The sequence below is a fragment of the Sceloporus undulatus genome, chromosome 2 (assembly GCF_019175285.1).
Source record: "Sceloporus undulatus isolate JIND9_A2432 ecotype Alabama chromosome 2, SceUnd_v1.1, whole genome shotgun sequence".
In the NCBI taxonomy this organism is placed as follows: domain Eukaryota; kingdom Metazoa; phylum Chordata; class Lepidosauria; order Squamata; family Phrynosomatidae; genus Sceloporus; species Sceloporus undulatus.
In genome coordinates, this window is record NC_056523.1 from 300756793 (window position 1) to 300775791 (window position 18999).

General features: G+C 40.3%; 1 protein-coding gene across 4 annotated transcripts in view; it reads right to left on the minus strand.

Moving 5' to 3' along the window:
- Positions 1–3722: 3722 nt before the first annotated feature.
- The window catches only part of DDX4 (DEAD-box helicase 4), a 63757-nt gene continuing 48480 nt past the window's right edge, over positions 3723–18999 (minus strand). For all 4 annotated transcript variants that reach the window (XM_042454857.1, XM_042454859.1, XM_042454858.1 and 1 more), the window contains 5 exons: positions 16615–16760; positions 15854–15953; positions 6356–6626; positions 6158–6265; positions 3723–4132 (listed from right to left, as the gene is read on the minus strand). In XM_042454857.1, the coding sequence (XP_042310791.1) occupies positions 4070–4132; positions 6158–6265; positions 6356–6626; positions 15854–15953; positions 16615–16760 (688 nt within the window). In that variant the 3' untranslated portion in view covers positions 3723–4069. The remainder of the gene's footprint in view (positions 4133–6157; positions 6266–6355; positions 6627–15853; positions 15954–16614; positions 16761–18999) is intronic.

Consider the following 18999-nt stretch of genomic DNA (forward strand, 5'->3'; position numbering starts at 1 on the left):
CAATGATATTCCAACTGGTGCAGCTCGGGAGTTCATGCTACCATGACAGCCATGGGCCTGTCTCAATTAGTCTCAGGGCACACACATTGTGCGGTAATACTCTTGATGTGTCTTCAGTACGGACATGGAGGCTCCGTGGGTAGGATCTCTAATGTCTCTCCCTTGTCATGGACGGATCATTCCTGGTTGAGGCTAGAATCAAGGCTCCTACCATTAACCCCCCGGGGTGGCGGACCCATTAGGATGGTCCACCCTCGAAGGCTGATGGAACCCATAATTCCCAGAAAGCCCTAGAGGGGTATACGACTGGCTCTGACGGCGATTCTGTTGATGCCCTAACCGACATCTTGGATACTAATCTCTCGGGGGCTATACACACGTATCGCTCCCAAGCGTCCTTTCCGGCCTGCTTCCAATAAACCTCCCTGGTATACGGAAGATCTCAGGGCAAGGAAGCGGGTCGTGCAACGACTAAGCACAAATGGCGAAGACATCAGCACTTGTCCGACAGGACACTCCTTCGCTCTCATTTGGAGCTTATGGAGTGGCAATACATGCAGCAAAGAATTCTTCTATTGCTGCACGTATTGCGTCCGCAAGTCGCGTCCGGCCAGAGCTGTTCAGGGTTGTGAGGGAGCTAACTCGGCTCCCTCCCACCTGAGCCCTATTCTGGAGCCATCTAAAGCCTGCTGCGACGATTTTAACAACTTCTTTGCGGATAAAATCTTCGGGTAAGGGCTGATCTCGACGCAGTTCTTGTGCAGATCCTACATAGGGTGTTCTGAAGCGTCCGTGGTCCCTGTTATACTGGATCACTTTGAGTTTTTAGTACCGATGAAGTGGACAAGATCCTCCGAAGTGTTAGGAGGACGACTTGCTCTCTTGATCCCTGTCCCTATGGTTGACAGCTCAGGGGGGAGATGTGGTGCGACTAATGTGACATCAATTAATACATCTCTAAGTGAGGGTCAGTTTCCATCTAAATAAAACTAGCAGTGGTTAAACCCCTGCTAAAGAGCCCTCCTTAGACCCCCTGCTCACTAATAATATAGACCCATCTCGCTGCTACCTTTTTTGGGGAGGTGTCGAGGAGCAGTCGCCTTCCAGTTCAGTCGATCTTGGATGACACTGTTTTCTGGACCCATTTCAAACCGGCTTCCGGGGGGCTATGGGTTGAGAGCCCATGGTCGCCTTAGTTTGTGATCTCCGTCTGGGCATGGACAGGGGGAGCGTGTCCCTGTTAGTGCTTTTGGATCTCAGCGCCTTCGATACATTGACCAGGTATCCTTCTGGGACGCCTGAGGGAGTTGGGAATTGGGGGCACTGCCTTGCAGTGGTTCCGTTCCTACCTCTCGGGCGGACCCAGATGGTGGAGTGGGGGACTGTCGCTCCGATAGGAGGGCCCTGACAATCTGGTGTCCCTCAGGGAGCGATTTTGTCCCCTATGCTATTCAACTTTACATGAAGCCGCTGGGGAGATCATCCGGAGACATGGGGCGCGGGTGTTATCAGTACGCTGATGACACCCAGATAATTTTCTTATGTCTCCGACTGATACAGTAATTAAGGTGGCATCTCTCCTTAGATGCCTGCTTGGCGTCGGTAATGGGCTGGATGAGGGAGAACAAACTCATGTGAATCCAGGGAAAACGGAATACTGGTGATAGGTTCCCCGGTTTCTGGTGGTGAGATCTGTCACCCCGCGCTGAACGGGGTCACGCTCCCCTGAAGGACTCGGTGCACAGCTTGGGAGTGCTCTTGATTCGTCGCTCCAGTTGACTTCTCAGAGTGGAGGCAGAGAGTGCTTGTTATCAGCTTCTGGCTGATACGCCAGCTGCGTCCCTACCATGGACCGAAAGGACCTAGAAACTGTTGTACATGCTTTGGTAACCTCGCGATTGGATTTCTGCAATGCGCCTCTACATGGGCAACCCTTGTACCAAACCCGAAGCTGCAATTGGTGCAGAATATGGCAGCCAGATTGGTCGCTGGTAGTTCCAGGTCGGACCTGTAACACCTATTCTAAAAGATCTTCACTGGCTGCCTATTCGCTTCCAGCTCAATAAAAGGTGTTGGTTTTGACTGTAAAGCCCTAAATGGCTTGGGCCCGGGTACTTGGAGGACCGCCTCTCCCACTATAATCCGCCTCGCACACTCAGAACTTCCGGGACTAAACTGTTGGAGGTCCCTAGGTCCAATCATGTGCGGACTCTCCAGGGGCTTTTACTACTGCTGCCCTCCCTTTGGAATAAGCTCCCTGCAGAGCTTCGCTCCGCCGCCTCATTCTGTTTTTAAAAAACAGTTGTGAAACCATACCTATTCCGGCTGGTTCCCACCTTAATTTGTCCATTATTTTCCTGCCCCTTTCCCTCTTTTCTCTTTTGACCCTGGTTGATGTTTAATTTTCATTTTTTTTCTGCCCCTGCCATGTTTATTTTTCTATTTTATTGTTTTCCTGTTCCTTGTCTTGTAGTAATGTTTTTAACTGTTTATTCGATTTTAACTTTGTATTGTAACGTTTTTAAATTTTGTAAGCCGCCTGATCATATCCATGGAAGGGCGGGGTATAAATAAAATTTTATATTATATTATTAAGTCCAATCAGCTACACGAGTGAAGGAATACTTAACACAATTCACAGATAGTATATAAGTCCTATCTAATTATCAAGAATAGTTAAAGATGTTCCATCTCATGCTGGAGGAGTTGCAAGCAGACTGGCGCCTATCTCCTTTGTGGATGAATGTTCTTAAAGTTTTGGACAATGGTCATAAACCAGATCTTATCACCAAACCAAACCATCCATTTTTGTCCTGCACTTTTGTTACTCCATTTGTATACCAACGAAAATGGTGCTTTGAAACATTGGCCTGTTACAGACTGCCAAAATAAAGCTGCTTTTGGTCTCTTTGGAGGTATGCTGTTTAATGATGCATGCATCCTAAGATCCGGAAGCTGCACTCCATGTGCTCAGGAATGGAGTGTGGCTTTGGGGCGACAACCAGACTCTTAGGACCCATGCATCATTAAATAGCATACCTCCAAAGAGACCCGAAGCAGCTTTATTTTGGCAGCCTGTAACAGGCCATAGAAACTTTATCATCTTCCTTCTGACTGCTGCAAGAACTGAAATAGTTGCCTGATGGAAGATAGGAAATTTAACTTTGGAAAAATGATGGACTAGAGGTTGGAATACATGGTTATTTGAAAAACTTTCCTATACCAACAATTTTTGTAATGGATAAAAGAAAGCACACTCCTTTTATGAGGACTAGTCAACTCCTATTAATTATGTTATACTACCTTGTATTTGCTCAGACCACCATCAGGAACTGCTGACTTATGGAGAGAGATTTTTTACTTGAACCCAAACCCATCATGAAAGGTTCCCTCAGTGAAGTTTTGTGTCCATCCTAATTGTTCAATACCATCCAGACAACTACCCTAATCGCACTGTCTGTTAAGCATTCCTTATATGTAAGGTTTTTTTTGTTAACTCATATTTTAAGCCTATTTAAACATTTTGTTGTTGATGATTTAGTATTCTTTGTGAAGCAGAAATAAATAAAAGGTTTTTTTAATCAGTAAGAAGGAAAGCACTTGTTTTGAGTATATATACTTCAGCAATCCCATGCAAGTTAATTAATTCTCAACACTATAGACTATTTCTGAATATTCTTCTTTGGGATTAAAATAAATTCTATACAATCCACAGCACAGGGCATGATCCTAAATTTTTATTTAGAATTTTTACAATAATCTACAACAGCTCTTTATAACAAAGTGTTACTCCACACAACCACTGAACTTAAACTAAATTAATTCTAACTCTAGTATGTTTAGTCAATCTGTATTTTCTGAACACAAAGGATTGGCTGCATAAAGCATTTCTTCAAACATTTTAAGGTCATAATCTTAAACGCATTTACTTGGAAGCATCACTGAAATCGCAGGGACTCAAACCAGGAATTGTGTTTTAAGTTCCAGTCAATTCCCTCCATCCTATTCCAACCATGTTATTTGAAAGATCCTGTAAACTGAAAGCTTTTTCCCATGTCAGAAGGTAGCCCTAATCCCATGATTCATCAGCTGCATGTCCTCCACTGTGTTCGTTCTCTTTGCCATGGAAAACCTACACAAACCAAATTGAGCAGATTTTCAGTTAGTATAGATAAAACTATGTACTGGCATTAAAATTTATTTCATATGATTACTTCTCTTGTTTGATGTATTAGAAAGTACCTGCTTCATAGTGGCTGCCTAGAGGTTGGCAGAAATCTCAGTATTAAACATTTCTATTTTTATATTAGCTCATTTAATCAGTCTTCTACATGATAGTATTAACAAACCAACACAACTCTATACTAGAACTCAGGACCAAGAATTCTTGAGTAAAGTCTCCAATTGCTTGTCAGATACAAAACTGCTTATTACAATCTGAAAAACATGCTACTTTTTTGGCTATTGCAAATGTAGCAAGTAATCTCTATGCTGATCGTGGGATTACTTCCATCAGAGTACCCATATGACTACTGGGACACATTTGGTAGCATTTAAACTATCTGCAGCAACTGTTACACAGCAAACTTAGTAAGCAGGTTATTCCTTAACAATAGTTACCAGCACAAGGGAGTTTCAATTCCCTTTTGCCATTCTTGAAAAAGTATGTGTTTCTATTGTACAAGAGAAACAAAAGCATGGCATTTGACATAACAAGTCCACAAAATGGCTTGCCCTTTGCTGCTCTTGCAAATGTAATGAGCTTCCATAAAAGCTTGGCACTAACCAAGTCAAGATCAAAGGTGAATGGTCTCAAGCTACACTTCAGAATTCAAGTGCCTGAAGTAAAGGTAATTTCAAGAATGATCATTCAGCTCATGAAATTGGAGTGAGGTAATATTTATATACATGAAAGTAGTTGTAAGTACATAGACTACAGTAAATAACTTTATTGAAAATTAACAACTGGTAATATCAGGAAAAGAACTCCCACTTTGGTGGTTCCAAGTATCTGAATTATTGGTTTACAGAAATAAGTAAAATGATGTCTGAGGAGAAGTCAGTAAGTTGATGCATATAATGTTCACGTTTACAGTGCAAAGATATGAAATTTCTTCTCATCTAGGATTGCCATAATTCTCTACTAAAAACTGGGACAAAATGTAGAACAAAATTTTAGACCAAAATGCAGGACATTTATGGTCCTCCATTTTTCTTAAATGTCCTACATTTTGGGCTAAATTTTGTCTCAATTTTTAGTAGAGAATTATGGCAACCCTATTCTCATCATACTAGACCAGTGATTCCCAACCTTTGGTCTTGCATTGTTTTTGGACTTCAGCTCCCAGAAGCCTCAGTCAACATGAGAAGTCAAAGGATTTCACAGCAGCATCCATAGTTTTTTATGGATTTTTCAGGCTATGAGGCCGTGTTCTAGAAGAGTTTTTTCCTGACACTTCAGCAGCATCTGTGGCTGGCATCTTCAGAGAATGCTGGAATGGAAGAGAGTGGGGTATATATACTGTTGGTTAATGGGAAGTGATGTGCATGTTGATCTGGGTATTGTTCTATTGTTGAATTGCCTCTGAAGTTCTGGACCATGCCAACCACTACCATGTCAGGATGCACAGGGAAGCCACTGATATCCACAAACACCTGGACAATTTCAACCGGAAAGAAGAAACCCTTAAAGTGAACAAAATTTGGCTACCAGTCCTGAGGAATAGTAAAATGAAGACTCAGCAAATGCAAATGGGAAACCACTCAGAGTCAGGGGCTTTCCCAGCAGATAATGATCACCAATTAGCAGACACTAATCTTCTTTTGCATTAGCCTGCCAGCCTGAGGCCGGCCATCAGCACAGAACAATACACATACAAATCACTCCTGCATTCCCAGGCTCACACAGTATATATACACCCAACTTTTTCCAGGCAAGCATTCTCTGAAGATGCCAGCCACAGATGCTGGCGAAGTGTCAGGAAGAAACTTTTCTGGAACATGACCACATAGCCCGAAAAATCCACAAAAAACTATGGATGCCGGCCATGGAAGCCTTCGACTTTACACCAAAGGTTCTTTCAGAATTACAGTACATTCTAGTTTCCAAACAGTTTACTTATCATTCACAGTGTATGTAGTTATTTTTAAGATTCACCTTTCGAGAATCAACAGATGCAAACATATTTCCCCTTGGAGTGCTAAAGCCAATTCCACAAGCAGTACAAGCAATTTCTTCTAGCCAGGCTGGTACTTCTTGTTGAGCCTCAAGAGAAAAAAACACATTATAAATTATTTAATTTGCTATTTGCAATTTAATAAAAAATAGAAATTCAAAGAACAAAAAGCAACTTACATCTGCTAGCACTTTGACCAGAGGCTGAGCAATAGAACTGTCTGTATGAGAGTCAAAGAAAGAAATTGCCTTGCCTATATTACCACAGCGCCCAGTTCGTCCAATTCTATGAACATATTCATCAATCGTAGAAGGGAGATCAAAATTTATAACATGTTGAACATTTTCAATATCCAGGCCCCTTGCTGCCACTGATGTGGCAACAAGCACAGGGCATTTTCCAGAACGAAAACAACGAAGAGCTTCTTCTCGTTCTCTCTGCTCTCGATCACTGGAAACAAACAAACAAACAAAAAAAAAGGAGGTACAGTGGTACCCCCGGATACGAAAGCACCGCGTTACGAAATTTCCGGGATACGAAAAAATTCTATAGGAAAAAACTGTTCCGGGTTACGTTTTTTTTTTTTCGGCTTACGAAAAAATTTTTTGGTGCTTTTCGGCGCTTTTTCGCACGAAATCGCGGCTTCCAGCGCTAGCGCCTATGGCTTTTTCGGGTTGCGAAAGATTTCGGGTTACGAAGGGCGCCGCGGAACGGATTATTTTCATAACCCGGGGTACCACTGTACCTCTTTTTCAAAAATGTATTCTGACAGCAATTCTAATACACAGGTAGACAAACCATGCTTATAAAGTTGACAGTAAGATTACTTTCAAAGACCTACATGGAGCTGAGGCAGGAACTAGACTGAGGGTTTGGGGGGGGATGTTGTTCCTTCTACTGGCCACTTCCTCAAGGTCTACGTCCTGCCTACTGGAATGATGAAGGGGAACCAACCCAATGTAGGATCTCTCCCCTCCATTGTTGAAAAACTAATTTGTGAAGTGAAAATAGCAATCAAAAATATGTAAGAATATGTTTATGGGAATGTACAATGAAGCACAACCCTACAAATATTTAACTCAACCTGTGCCCCTCAACCCATATTAACATGTATTTATTTTCTGACCACCAATGACATCTTAATAAAAAGGAGATTGTCACAAAAAAAGTTTAAACAGTTTTGTTGTTACAAACTTTATACAGTTAGCCCTCTGTATCCAAAGATTCTGTATCCATGGATCCAACCACTCACAGATTGAAAATATTTAAAAATCCAAAAAGCAAACCTTGATTTTGTCATTTTATACAAGGGTCACCATTTTACTATGCCATTGTATATATAGTGGGCCTTTGATATCTGCTGGGGTTTAGTTTAAGGAGCCCTTGTGGATAACAAAATATGTGAATGTTCAAATTAAAATAGTATAGTAAAATGGTATCCCTAATATGTAATGGCAAAATCAAGGTTTGCTTTTGGGAATATATATATATATATATATATATATATATATATATTCAAGCTGTGAACAGTTGAATCCATGGATCAAGAATCTATGGATATGGAGGGCCAACTGTAACGGGACCTGAGCATCCATGGATTGCGATATCCATGGGGGGGAGCTCTTAGATACTGATACCAAGGGCCCACAGTAGCTTAAATAGCAAGACTAGAACTTGCATTTTACAAAAGATATTCTTTATTATTGTACTTTTATCATGTGCTCTACTATATAAACCTGCCTCAAATAGCTGTACATTTCTATAAAGCACTATGAAATACACTAAATAATTAAATACCACACAACCTCAAACAGTTTACAACAGTCTAAAAGAGCTTAATTAAGCTCCTCTTTTGTGCAAGTGCAAGCCCCACAGCACTTCACCACCTGCTATGCTAGTCAGAGCTCATTTAGCCCCTCAAAATATGGAGGGCCATGTTTTTCATGCTGGCTTAACCCACAGCAATAACAATAAGCAAACTGTTTTACTTCTCTGATATCAACATATTTGCCTATTCCTAGAATGAAGAGTTTTGAACAGGCAACTCTCTCTCCCTCTCGGATTTTCAGCATATCTACTGATATCTGAGCAAAAGCAAAGGAAAAGAAGGGTAGCACAAGCCTACCAACGTCTGAGTGCCAGACTCAAAATAACACAAATTTCCATGGCCTGTCTATTTGGGGCACCTATGCAATAAGTTTGCCAGCCATATCTTACAATAAAGACACCTACAAGCTATTTGCCAACTACTTTATAGCCAAGCTTTATTCATGTCAAGTAGCCACACACATCTAAAAGAGGGTAGACAACTCCGCAGGAGGTAATTTTAACTCTGTGATCCCACAGACTACAATGGAAGTGTTGTGACAGCACTTCTGGTTGCCATTTTGAGTTGATTTTAGCTGGAGGTTTTTTAAACACAGGGGACTAAGAAAGGGGTTAAACTGATGCTTTGGGTGCCAAAAGGTTGCCCAATAATTGCCCACAAAAAACATAAAATGAGGGGTTGTAGTTACTGTGAAGGATCATTCTGGGATGGCAGGATGATCAATCCACTCTCCTAGGGTTTATCCCCATGCACCATCCATGAGGAAGGAGGCAAAATTCTAAACAGTTAAATTTGTTCCATTGACTCCTAACAACCTTCTTTCTCAGTTTATCCACCAAGCTGAACCAATCAATCTAAAACTCTAACAATCTATCTGAAATCTCAACTTATTACCTTACCTTACCTTAACTTTTTTTTTAAATAATCCAGGAAGGGTGTGGATTGATCATCCTGCCATCCCAGAATGATCCTTCATGATAAATACAATCCCTCATTCTCGCGATGGCAGGAGGATCAATCCACTCCCCTTGGGATATGCCCAAGCCCTCTAATTCTGGGTAAGTACTTCCAAACTATCTCCTAGCACTGCAACACTTTATGGCCAAAAACTGCTTGTGCTGATTTAAACTTGTCTATTTTGTAATGTTTTATAAACATGCTTGGCTCAGCCCAACCCACTGCATCACATATCTCCTTCAAAGATGATATAAAATAAGCTGTTGAAGTCACCACTGACCCAGTTGAATGGGGATAAACATTCTGAGGTGTCATAACACAATAAAATGCATGCTTTAATCCATCTTCCTAAAGCCACTTTAGATGATTTATGACCAATTATTCTAGGATTATAAGACACGAATAAAGCTTCTGTCTGTCTTATATCCTCTGTTCATTTCTTATAAATCTTCACTGCCCTTTTCAAGTCTAATTTATGTCATTGTTTTTCTTTTTCATGTTTTGGGTTTGGACAAAAAGTTGACAAATATTTTCTTCATGTCCTGATCTGAGAATGTACTCTGGCAAAAATGTAGGGTCTATCGATAGAACCAGTCTGTCCTCAAATTTACATAAATGAGGTTTAATGGATAAAGCTGCTAACTCAGATACCCATCTAGCCGACGTAACTGCTACCAAAAAACAATCCTTAAAAGATAAATGCTTCAAAGAGGAAGTATATAAAGGCTCAAAAGGTGCCTTTGTCAACCTGTTCAATACAATATTCAAATCCCAAGATTGAAATCTACATCTTGTTGGAAAAGTTGACAACACTGTTCCCCTTATAAATCTCTGGATACGTTCATTATTTGGTAATTTCTCTCCTCTAAATTGTAAGATTACTGACAAAGCTGAAACTTGACATCTGATTGTATTAGGACGTAGATCTTTATTCAATCCTTCCTGTAGAAAATGTAAAACATGCTTTATTTCAATATGATAATTAATTTTCATTTTCTTGCACCAAGACATAAATACCTTCCAAGTTCAATTATATATTTCCTGTGTAGTTGATCTCCTAGAAGCCATTATAGTATCAATAACTTCAGATGTATAACCATATCTTTCTAACTTCATCTTCTCAATTCTCATGCAGTTTAACCATTCTGGGTTCGATGGACAAATCAGGCCTTCAGTTAAAAACTCCACACTCTCCGGTAACTGAACTGGATGACTGATTAGGAATTGTTGAATTAGAGGATACCATGGTCTTTTGGTCAATTTGGAGCTAACAATATTACATGAACTTTCTCCATCTGTATTTTCCTTAAGACTTTTTGTATGATTTTTATCGGTGGAAATGCATATAATGTTCCTTTCGGCCATTCGTTGTTCAAGGCATCTATCTTGTCCACTAAAAAATCTTTCCATATTGAATAATAACGGCAAACTTTCCAATTCCTGCAATTTGCGAACAAATCTCCCACAAATGTGCCAAATTTCCTCTTCAGAGCCCCTAATTCCTCCAAATTCAGTTCCCATTCGGCTGGATTTATTTGATTGCGGCTCAAATAATCTACTGCTATATTTAAAGACCCCTTCTGATATATTGCCATTATTGATTTGAGACTGCTTTCTGCGCAGCTCATTATTTTAAAGGCTTCTGACATCAGGTTCAAAGAATGTAGACCTCCTTTGTTGATACAGGTATATGAACAAACCGTTATATTGTCTGTGACAATGAGTACATTCTTACTGTAGACTATTGGACTGAACTGCAACAATGACAGTCTGACAGCCTTTATTTCCAAAAAATTTATACTCTGACTTTTGTGTGAGTACAACCAAACTCATTGAGCAGTATGGTGGCCACAATAAGCACCCCATCCTAACAGACTAGCGTCTGTCATTACTTTTATTTGGTTCGTTACCACAAAAGGATCACCCCAGTTCAAGTTGTCATTCCTTAACCACCATTTCAAGTTATTTTTGACTGACTGAGGTACCACAATCATGCGATGTAACTTTGTCCCTATAGCCAGTTGATAAGGACATAAAAGAGTTTGCAATGACCTGGAGTGATGTCTTCCTCACTGCACAGATGTACTATCAGTATTAATATGCCCACTGCTTTTGCTAACCACATGAGATCTGATTTCTTTGATTTTACTAATATTGTCAATGTTTTTTTTTCCAAATTCTTTTGTCTTTCAAATGACAGTGTCATGAATTCCTTCTCAGTATCTATTTCTGCCCCTAAGTGTGGTAATTTCATGGTTGGAGTTAAATTATTCTTTTCGTAATTGGGAAGAAATCCAAAAGATTCCAGAATTTGAATTGTTCGATATGCATCCTCTTGTATCTTTGTCCTCGAACTCACTTTCAGTAGTAAATCCAATGTTGCCAACTTCCAGCGAATTTAATTAATTTCGTTCTGGGGATTTTGACTGAATAATAAATATTGGGGAACAATCAATATTGGGGAATTCCGGGGATTTTGGCAAAACATTCCAGGGAATATCTTCGAGGCTTGTTTGCAACACTGAGTAAATCATCCAAGTATGGAAAAATTTGAATTCCCTTCTCTCCTCAATTAAGCTATTAGAAGTATGAAAACTTTTGTGAAGACTCGAGGTGCTAATGCCAGTCTGAAAGGTAATGTCGTGAACTGGTAATTTGTATGCAAACCTCAGATACTTCTTCCTCTGTTCGTTCATTGGAATATGTAAGTACGCTTCTTTTAGATTGATTGACACCATCAAGTCTCGTGCTCTTACACTGTCATTGATTGTCGTTAATGTCTCCATCTTGAATTTGCAATATCTTACAAAATGTTTTAGATATTTCAAATTCAATATGGGGCAATGATCTCCTTTGCTTCTTGGTACTGTGAAAAAAATGGAGTAGACTCCTGAAAATTTTTGATTTATTGGAACTTCTTCTACTGCTTGAATTTGAAAAGATGTTGAATCTTTGTTTGTACAATTTGTTGTTTCAACTTGTCTCTTGGTTCAAGTGAAGGGAGGTATCTTGATTTGGGTATTTCGTCGAATATAATGTGATAACCAGATTTTACTATCTAATACCCATTGATCCAATGTAATTTTTGCCATATGTAGCCAAGTACCTTTCATGTCAATATTGTTTTGCTCTTTTATCGCATTTAATAACAAAGTTAATAATTCAGTTTGTTTGTATATTTCATCTTACATGCTACTAGATGAATCTGGTATTTCAGAATGAGGCATCAGGATTGTCTCATCCTGATCGGTCTTTTGTTGCCTTGAGGATTCTCCGCCTACTGCAGGCATTAGAAAATGGCAGCCCAAGCTTCTCTTGCCCTGGCCAATCAGCTGGTCTTTTGAACATTCTCTGCCCACTGAAGGAACTACAAAATGGTGGATCAGACTACTCACCATTTGTTCTCCACAACTGTCATTTTTTGAACTAGGAGAAACTGCCAATACTGCAGCGGTTTTTCCTCTAATCTCCTGGTAAATACTAGTTTGTTGATCAGCCTTGCACTTTTAGCTAACATTTTGAACTGCCACTATTTTCTCAGTTAATTTTCCTTTTTTAACATATTAATATTAATAATTAATATAATATAATAATATAATAATTAATCATAATATTTTTTTCCCTCAAGGTGCAAGCCCTGCGTCTGCCCAGACTTCTTCCCCTACTTCAATTCTTTTTTAGATACTTTTATCTCCCCAGAGGAAGATCCAGGCTACTGCCTGGTCACTTCCACTTTTTTTGTAATTTTAAATTCTTTGACCTGTAGACTGGGATGATCATCTGGCATCCGCTTGGTGTCTTTGTCCCTTTTTTTCTATTTTATTGTTATTGGGGGTTTTCAAAATCAGGGTGAGACTCAGGCAACTGCCTGGTTTTTCTTTACCCTTGGTATCTTGGTACATCATCTGAGTCATCAATAACAAGGTGAGACCTAGGCAACTGCCTGGTTTCTTTGCCCCTTGACGCCTTAATTTTGTTCAATTCAGTCATCCCGAATTGAGATCCATCAACTGTCTGGAATCTCTCATTTTCTTTATCAGATTTTTTTTTCTTTTTTACACTGCAGCCCTTCAGGCACGACCTTCTTTCTCTTAATCATCCTTTCCTCCATTTCACAATCACTCGACTCAACTATCTTTCTTAGATCCTCCATTCCTATTTCCTAATTTTCTCTATCACTAGATTTAACTTCATATTTTATAAGGCAAAGGGTTGCCTCTGTCTGGATAGTATGACAGGTAAATAAAAAATGAGGGAGAAGGCTGTTAGGAATGAACAGAACAAATGTAACTGTTTATAGAGTTCTGACTCCTACCTCATGAATGGTGTGTGGGGATAAACCCAAGGAGAGTGGATTGATCCTCCTGCCATATATGGCTTGGGACCCGAATTACTTGAAGGAACGCCTCTCCCTACACATTCCGCCCCGCACTCTCAGAACCACAGGGAAGAACCTATTGGACTGCCCGAAGACTAGGTTAAGATCTACTTCCCATAGGGCATTCACTGTGATGGCTCCCAAATTGTGGAATGGCTTGCCGGAGGAGATCCGTCTCATTACCACCAGGGGTAGGCAACCTTTTTGAGCCAGGGGCCGGGTTGGTGTCCCCCAGACAAGGGGGGGGGGGGGGTGAAGCCCCACCCAAAAAATAATTAAATAATATAGGACAACATTTTCAAATGTAGGACACGTTTTTTAAAAATGGAGGATATGCAAAAAAAATCGATGATTTTTTAAAAATGTTAATATAAATGCATGTTTCTTAGGCATGATCAAAATGGAGGACATTTGGACATTATTCCTAGACAGATGGCAGAAATGGACTTCCCTTTCTGGCCAACCCCCCCTCCCCCCATTCCAAATAGCACATTTGGGCATTGAACATGGCTTTACTTAACATGGCAATCTCTTGCATATTTCAGAGGCTTATTGCATAACCAAACCCTTTGGGTTTCACACTGAACATGGGTTCGCATGGCTATGCATATTGAACATGTCAAGGTGGTTTCACAGTTCTTGCACCAAGTGTACTTCTCAGAAGTGTGTACTTGGTCAAGGGACTTTGGTTTTTCTTCACTGCGCATGAGTTTGTAAAAATCACAGCAATTTACATTGGCCTTGCCTCAGAGGCTTTCTGATATCAATATCACCATTAAAGAACCAAAAACACACACAAAAGGCACTTTGGAAAGTCACACTCTCTTGGCTTCAGAAACAGTGCCTGCATGCCTCTCAAGCTGACTCGTATCATCATCATCATCATCATCATCAACATCACACTATCACTGTCAAAACAAGGGAGACTTGTTAGCATTAAAAGCACCCAAAACACACTTTGGAAGGTGATTCTCTCTTGGCTTAAGAAACAATGCATGCATGCCTCTCAAGCTGACTCATATCATCATCATCACACTATCACTGTCAAAACAAGGGAGACTTGTTAGCATTAAAAGAACCCAAAACACACTTTGGAAGGTGACACTCTCTCGGCTCAAGAAACAGTGCCTGCATGCCTCTCAAGCTGACTCATATCATCATCATCATCATCATCATCATCATCATCATCATCATCATCATCATCACACTATCATTGTCAAACCAAGGGAGACTTGTTAGCATTAAAAGCACCCAAAATAAAAACCTTGAGGCCTCTGGCCACTCACCATCTCTTCCTTCCTCCTCCTCCTCCTTCTGCTCCCCCCTCCTCCTCTTTTTCTTCTCCTCCTCCCGCTCCCCCCCTCCTCCTCCTCCTTCTGCTCCCCCTCCTTTTCTTTCTTTCTTCTCCTCCTCCCCCCTCCTCCATGTGCTGCGCGGCCTGGGGGCAGAGGAGAAGGAGGTGGGTGCCGCGGACCCGCACGGGGAGGCGGGCGCGGGGCCTCCCCCTTTGCTTTCTCTGCCCCAGGCTGCACGGCCCTCCTCTTCCTCCTCTGCGCGGTTGCCGACCCCTGCATTACCACCTTAGATGCCTTTAAGAAGGCAATCAAGACGGATTTCTTCCGGCGAGCCACCCCCCAGACCTGCTTTAACAGCTTAAGATGATACTCCACTCGGAACTTGATGAGGAATCAGATTTTGATATTGCACATGTACAGGTATTTTAATGTGTTTTTAAATTTTGCTTTGTACAATGAGAATGTATTTTAACTATGTGTAATTTTATATATGTGCTGTTCCCCAGCCTCGATCCGTAGGGAGAGGCGGGATATATAAATAAAAATTATTATTATTGTTGTTGTTGTTGTTGTTATTATTATTATTCCAAGAATGGGAAGGGTGTTGCAGGGGCATTGTGTATTGCTGTGGGCAAGGTCACATAATTAGGGTTCAGGGAGTCACAGACAACCTGCAAGATGCATATGTTCCACCCCAATATAAAAGAACACAAGAAATAAAAGAGAGCCCAGCCACAAATGTAAGCACAGTATGGATCATCACAACAGTCCCAGAGGTAAAAGACAAAATCTGATTATAACTGAAAAGGGTAATTATTAGACTAAAACACTGGAAAAGCAAGAAAAAAATGTAAAGAACAAGTTTTTTTTTTTGTTTATGTGAGTTATTTGTGCCATCTGCTCTGGCTAATGCACTTTTAAAAAATTTTTTTCCGGACCCCCCCCCCCGGCGTAAGGCTAATTCCACGTATACTTGAGCCCCATTCATTTGAATGAGGCTTGTGTGCGCAGCCCCTGCAGCTTGAGCGTGTACACTCAAGTCCGCATATAGTGTGCCCGCATATAACGTGGGCACACTGTATTAAGGGCTACTATCTCTGGTCCCACATTGTGACATTATCCTTAGCCACTGCTGTAATTCAGCCTTCAAGACTCTTTTCAAAGTGGAGTTCAGCTCCAGGCTGAAAAAGATGCACCACCCCTAATGACAGATGCTTACCCATGTATACTTGTTGTTGGTATATGTTCCTGACAAAGTAAAGTTGCAATGAAGTCTGCTTTTTTCTTAGTTTCCACAAACACCATTGTTCGCTCGTTAGCTATAATAAGGCAAATATTAACAGGTAGCTTAGAATAGGAGCACAGTTAACTCACTGTTTAAAGTAAAACTGTGTTTAAACCATGCTTAATACATTGCTCCTGAATCTACAGTGTATATACATATATAAGAAGAAAATCTTCTAACAAAAACTGACCCCCCCCCCAAAAAAAAACAACCTGGGTCGGCTTATACATGGGTCAATGGTGGAATAGGGACCCAGCGCAAAGACATTAACAAGAGGAAGAAGTGAGAAGCCTTTGTAGTCATGCCAGGGCATGTAAGTAGCACTCCCATTACCCCTTCCTCGCCCAACCCAGGGACAGAAAGGCAGCTATCCCCCTTTCCTCACCTACTTTATGGCCTGAGCAATGGTGCAGCAACAGTGAAGACCATGGCAGCCATTTTTAATAGAGGCATTACTATATAAGCTTGGCAGTCTCTGAGGAGCTTAGACATTATGCCCTTATTAATAATAGCTATTGCAGTCTCAGTTTAGGTTCCACCATAATGCTGTTAAATGCAGCTTGGGGTGAAAAAGAGGAGAGCACCCTTTATTGTTCCAATGGGGAAATCTGTAGGTGTAGAATTCGTAGCTATGGAGGGCTGACTGTAGTTATCTAAGAGAAGAGCCTGCTGACAAGTATAAGGAGTTATTTTACCTATGCCACCAAGAATCTCAACAAGCTTCTCTCTCTTGTCATACTGATTTACTTGAAGTATAGTCTGCTGAACATCGCTGCAGGCGCCACCCACTTGTCCAACAACAACAAATAAGTAGTCCGTCTTCAAAAATTCTCCAGCCAGTCTTTAGAATGAACAGAAAAAAGTTACTTTGAGATAGCAGTTAAAGGCTGCGTGGTGGGGGCTGCAATCAGAAAAATAACCTACAAAATTCTGTTTCTACTTATATACTGTTTACTGTTGGAACACACAAATATATGAGATTACATGTTAGTCAAAAAAAAATGTACTACTAGACTAGTTCTACACGTAATATATTAATATAAATGTTATACCAAACTATGGCCTTATCCCAAAATTCCATTTTCCAAACTAAACTATTTCAGCACACATAAATATGTTTAATTCTGAACTTCGAACAAGTTGGTGCATGCAGAGAGCCAGGAATGAAGATCTTACAGTGAATTTTGAATTTGAGCAAAACTGTAGTAAACATATATTTCACTTTGCTAATGGAAGTACTGGCCATACACTTTTACCTATCTTCTTGAAGAAAACTCCCACACCTCCCATAATGATCAGAAGTATCTTGAAGTGAAAATACACCATAATATCAATATATTATTATTATTATTATTATTATTATTATTATTGCACTGTAGATTTGCAAAATACTAATGGTGAGACTACCTAAAACTGCTGCTTCACAGAACCTTTGTCAGGACAATATCAAAAAGTTCTTCACCTGGATTCAAAACCAGGAAATCCCCCCCCCCCAATTTTCCTCTTTCTTCCTATCGGACTATGGAGATGTGGACAGAGAGCAAACAGAGCCCCTAAGAAAGTGGGAGAGAGATGTGTGTATGTCCCTTCAAGTTGTCAGTCAATTTATGGCAACCCCATGAATTTCAGTTTTCTTAGGCAAGCAATAATCAGAGAAAATTATGCCAGTTCCTTCCTGTACCTGATCTTCATTGGCAATCTGCCATCCAGGTTTTAAGCAGAACTAACCCTGCTTAGCCTCAAAGACAGGATGGGACCTAGCCCCTTTATTCAGGTAGACAACTCAAAATCAGTACAAAAGGCAGTTTTTCCCCGTGTCTAAAACCAAGTATTTTAGGTCACACAACAGCAGAGGCTGCAGTTTTTTCTTCTCAGCATGTGTATCTTTACCAACAAGTAACTATTCCCTTGCCTGGAAAAATTAAACGCCTCTTTATTCAGTTGGACCACAACATTTAAAATGCCCCATGTATCTTCCCTCAACATAAAAAAAACCCTGCAGAATGGAATACTTGTAAACTGGTCCACCCCAAAAAGTACAACCTGAACCTCTCTATGCTTCTTTGAAATGAGAGGGGAATCATATGCATGCCTGTGACAATTTTTTAAATCACTTTAAAGTCCTTAGGTGTCGAAAAGAAGTGCTTTCACTGCGAATTAAAAGGAATATCATGTATTTCCAACAGGATCAACATTGACATAAGTACAATCATTTTAAAGGTGTGTGTTCCACCTTAGGTGCAAAAATGAGAATTTATGGCCAAAATATACTAAGATAACCCCATGAAGTCTTCAAGACTCTGTCAATCTCCATTCTAACAATGCATCTCTGTAGTCAAGCTCATGGGCCACTGTAACAACACTGCCTTTTGGACAGCACAATGGACTGAAAATGGTTTTTTCTAGACCACCAGGGCCTGTAAATTCTCTAAGAGGTCAGCAATGGCCTCTCCCTTATGACTGACGATTCAAAATGCTTGGCACACTATGATCTTGTTTTAAAATAGCTTTCAGGGTTTGACAGGTTTAACCACCTGAAAATGGGATAATTTTTAGTCTTCTATTCCTAGGGCTTATTGTCTCTGAACAATTGTCTTCATTTCTTAACTTGCTGCCATTGAAGTTCTTTGTCAAAACAGGTCATATGAAGAAAGAAAGGAGGGGATATTTTAAAAGCAAAGTTGTGATTAAAGGGGGTGACAAATAAAAGGAATGAAGTTTAAGAGGAGAGTGATTGACAGAACACAAGAGTTGGGAAAAAAAACCTACCTAAGAACAAGAAAAGCATAAAAAGGAGGAGAAAAAAAATCTGCTCTAAACTAAGGCAGGTAAGTAATACAGAGCTAGAGGACCAGATTTTAAATATAAACATCCTTGTCATATGATTCTTGCCTTACATGTCAAGATGATGCCTATAATTTTGGATACCCTCCCACACCAGAGAATGTGAGTGTGTGTGCCTTCAAATCACCTGTACTTATGGCAACCTCATTAATTTCATAGGGTTTTCTTAGGAAATGAATAGTCAGAGGTTATATGCCATTGCCTTTCTTCAACACATGGTATTCCTTGGTAGTCTC